A 4,471-nucleotide genomic window follows, 5' to 3' on the forward strand; every position below is an offset into this window, starting at 1 on the left:
CACGGGTGAAATGCTTCTTTAATGGTGATTCGGCACACAGACTTAGTAGGAAAAGGAATGTTTATTTTATGTATAATTTATGAAGTGAAGTTAATGATATTGTGCAGCCACGCTTCAATGGTGATGGCAAGAACAGAAGTATCTTTATTAAAGTGAATTAGTGATGAATCACCCTCATGCACAAATCATACATCAAAAGTAGCCTAAATTTACCCATAATCCTTGACGAAGAATATACAGTAAAAATAGAAAAGTATGGCAAAAATAGCATATTGTCAATAATTTAGAGACCCCCCCAAAATTTTACAAATCATGTTTTCAGGGCGATGCCTTATTAAGAAGAGCCCAGCCTCCCTGCTCCCCCTTGCTTCCCTGTAGTTTGCACCCGGTTTCTAATCTCAACTATAACTTGGATTCTGTGAAAGGGAGGTAGATTAGTACTCATGATAGAAAATGAAACCACAGCACTGATGCTGCCCGTCACCGTGTTCAACCCATTTGTGCCTGCAAATGGCCAACCGGGTGTGTGTGCGTGTGTGAGGTACTTCTATGTATTTGAGAATTAGAAGTTATAGCAAGATCTGAGGTCTAACAGAAGCAAACTGACTCACTTCCTCCATTAGATTCAATGGCCATTAATAACTAATGGAGAATGGGCCTTCAAGCTAATGTTGTCACCTGCTGTAGGACTAATTATAGTTGTGTGCAGCTTTTATTTATATGGAATATATAGACAAAAGCCTGTCGCATGTGTGTACTGAAAATAATAAAAATCCCTCCATTTTTATTGCTCATTCCAGGGCATTTTCTACCATTTTCGGAAAGACTAAATATAGTTTGATAGAAAATTCATCTCAGAAACTACAAGGAAGATAAAAAAGTATTTGGTATCTCTAAACTCACAACAAGATAAATGTCAAAGAGATGCACAAATATGGAGTGTAAAAAAATTTCATATGGAAAACATTTAGTAAACACATTTGGTTTTGACCAAAGATAAAAGTGTGATTTTTCATGTAATCTAAAAACTTTAAAGTTGTACTGTTAGACACTTGTATGTAGATAGTATGTTGATACCAAATTTCAAGACTACACCAATCACAACAAATGTTGTGACATTTTCCCTTATCATACTAAATGTAGTCTTTGAGCACACAGGGGAGGGGTTAATGTTTAACTGCCCTGCCCTCAAAGGTGGGAGGAGGAAATCTGATTCAAGTGTTGGTTAACACTTTGCTCAGACTGAGGTTAAACCACCGACTGTGTACTACAGCAGGACCTGCTCTGACTCTCCGGGACCCCAGATGATCAGGAATGGGAGGAGATGGATCAGGCTTGGGGCCCCACACTGGACTTTTGGGGGTAAGACACTGACTATCTAGAACATAGTACTGAAGAGTAGTGCTGTTGTGTACTGTACTGTGTCCTGAAATGACACACCTACTGTGATTTGGAGTTCCCCACCAACTGGAATACCCTCCTTGAAGAATCCGAAGCACTTTCAGAGGGAGAAAAGTCTTCATTACAAGTTGTTTTCTTGGAAACCTACTCACCTCTGGATCTTGGCTCTGATTACCAGGACTGCGCCCTGCAGAGCTGATAAGCTAAAGGAAGAAAAACAATACCTGGGAAACCTGAGCTCACCTCTCTGAAACCATGAACGACGAGGCAGAGATAGCAGAAGAGAAAGACTGGGGGGAGCTTGAACCCAACTACCCCATCAAAATCTTCCTGACAGTCCTTTACAGCCTCATCCTGGTGACGGGTATTGTGGGTAATTCAGTCACTATCAGAGTGACACAGGTGCTGAAGCGTAATGGCTACCTGCAGAAGAATGTGACCGACCACATGGTCAGCCTGGCGTGCTCGGACTTGCTGGTGCTCATCATCGGCATGCCGGTGGAGCTCTACAGCGCCATCTGGTTCCCGTTCACGTCAGCTTCAGGCAACGTTTCCTGCAAGATCTACAACTTCTTGTTCGAGGCTTGCAGCTACGCCACCATCCTCAACGTTGCCACGCTTAGCTTTGAGCGCTACGTGGCCATCTGCCACCCGTTTCGCTTCAAAGCCCTGGGCGGGAAACGTACCTCGGGCCTCATCACCTTCGCCTGGCTGGTGTCCGTGCTCGTGGCCCTCCCGTTGCTGTTTGCCACGGGAACTCAGGGGCACATCCCCTTCCGAGCCGACACTCCCGCCCAGAATCTGACCTTCTGTACCAATCTGAGGGAGCGCTGGGTGATGTACCGGAGCAGCATCTTTGTGGCTTTCATCGTCTACATGGTCGTGTTGATCTGCGTGGCCTTCATGTGCCGCGCCATGATCCTCGTGCTTCGGAAGCCTTTAGGATCCGGAACCGAGGATGGGGGCCTCAACGGAATACCACTCAAGAATGCAAGTTCAAAGGTCAAGACAGCCAGGAAGCAGACCATCATTTTTCTTGGTAGGTTGTTGCTTAAATATCTAAAAAAACCTTCCAACTGTGTCTGATCAAAGAGGTTTTAGTGTCCACATGAGACTGGAAATCTCTGAAAAGTGTTAGCAGAAAGCCTTATTTTTTTTACCTCCATGTATGGTTGTGTGTGTGTGTGTGTGTGTGTGTGTGTGTGTGTGTGTGATGTTGTTATATTACCACTGCTGCCCGGGATGTTCAGGTGTGACAGACATCCTCTTCATCTGTTTACACCATCAGTTAAGGCACCCTCCTTTGGAAGTAAGAAAGAGCTTATTTCCAGTGTTATGGCTATTCAAATGATTGATTTCTCACACACACACACACGCACACACACACATACTCACTCACACTGACTTTGTTTAGGGCGTGCTCATAAACTGAAACAGTGCACATAAACCATCTTGTGATGATAACTGTTGCTTGTTTAAGTTTGTTTGTGTGATGTTCAGTCCTCCTGTGCTGTCCAGTCTTCATTTGTGGATATATGAAATACGACAGCATGGGTCCATTGTCGCTAAAAAGGGTGAATATGGTCTGGAATTTATAGATATCACCCTGAGACTTTCCCAGTGAATTACGCCCATTAAGGTTGTTATTTTCTGTATTACAAGTTTAATATGCAAATAAGGAATTGTCTAGTTAAACATGCATTCATTTACATTTCCAGAACAGAAATCTGAATCGGATGAAGCAATTCGTGTTTCATTTTGGATTTTACAGAGGCTCGCTCTTTTAAATTTTTAACAGCCATAAATAAATTCATTTTTGACATGTTTTTAGGAATAAAATGTTACATGAATCAGGCTATGAATGATATATGAACAAACCCCCTCTGTAAAATCCTTCAGAATATAGATAGGATAAGGACTGGAGGGTTTGGTGTATGTGAGTGCTACTGAAGTGGAAGTTTCTGCCTCGAGTTTGAGAGTTTGAAAACTAATTTTAATTCCTCACATTTTGCAAAACAAGGTGAATGAAGTCAAAGAAAATTAACTATATGTCACCATGAAAGTTCTGCAGTTAATGACTGACATTAGGACTAATATTCTTTGAATAACAAGTTTTCTGAAATTTTATATTTAAATATTCAAATGAGAAATTGTCTAATTTGATATGCACTAATGTTCATATATTTCCAGAACAGAAATCTGAACATTTGCCTTTTTTTTCCCACTAGTCTGAAAGAAGATATGTTACAGAAAACAAAATAGCCCGAAATCTCCACCACAAAATAAGACAAAAAAGAGAGAGAAACCTCACAAAAGACCTCACAGAGACAGACTCTCCCTGCAGGCACTCAGGTGTGCAACGGATGCCAAAACCACCAACTGTTGCGCCAAGTCAGATAAAACTTTAATAACAGAATTTGCAGAATAAACAGTGTGAGCACTGGGGTGGACATCCTGAGGACATCAACACCGTCTTGGTCCAGTGGATATCAGCTAGCATTGGACATGAGAAGGGAGGGACTCAGAGATGTTAACAGGTGTTGATGTGCCACACTGCAGACAGGCTGAAATGAAACGAGATAGGAGACACACCAATACATACAGCAGCAGACAAACTCCCCAAAGTCCCTTAGTCATACAGCAGAGCAGTCACAGAGAGTGACCACATGAATAAACAGTGACAGGAAGCAGGACGCGCAGAATCTAAATTCCAGACACTGGAAGAGGAAGCTGATAAACATAAACTCACTGTTATGTATGATGTACAAATGTCTATTAGGAAAGAGAATTTATTTTCCTGTTTACAACCATATAAACAACCTTTAAAGCTGCTCCAATCAATCATTTTTATATCAACAGTGAATGAATCACTGAACGAAAAACAGAATTATCACCAAATTCACCAAAACTCTCAATCAGCTCTGTTTTAGCGTCTTTCAGCTATTTGTTTTGGTTATTTGATGCGACTTTACTGTTTTGGTTCATTCCCACTGCTCTGATCAACCTTTGCAGCTGCAGGCAGCGGTTTTGTGCTCTGTGCGCTACCTGCCCAGCTCCAAACAGCAAACAA

General features: G+C 41.9%; 1 protein-coding gene across 1 annotated transcript in view; it reads left to right on the forward strand.

The window, feature by feature from the left end:
- The first annotated feature begins 1,250 nt into the window (after nt 1-1,250).
- Nucleotides 1,251-4,471, forward strand: part of gpr39 (G protein-coupled receptor 39) — a 34,783-nt gene continuing 31,562 nt past the window's right edge. The window contains exon 1 of the mRNA XM_035676075.1: nt 1,251-2,440. Within this exon, the coding sequence (XP_035531968.1) occupies nt 1,657-2,440 (784 nt within the window). The 5' untranslated portion in view covers nt 1,251-1,656. The remainder of the gene's footprint in view (nt 2,441-4,471) is intronic.

Source organism: Morone saxatilis, unplaced genomic scaffold (genome assembly GCF_004916995.1).
Source record: "Morone saxatilis isolate NCDOM2014 unplaced genomic scaffold, NCSU_SB_2.0 Contig5, whole genome shotgun sequence".
NCBI lineage: Eukaryota > Metazoa > Chordata > Actinopteri > Moronidae > Morone > Morone saxatilis.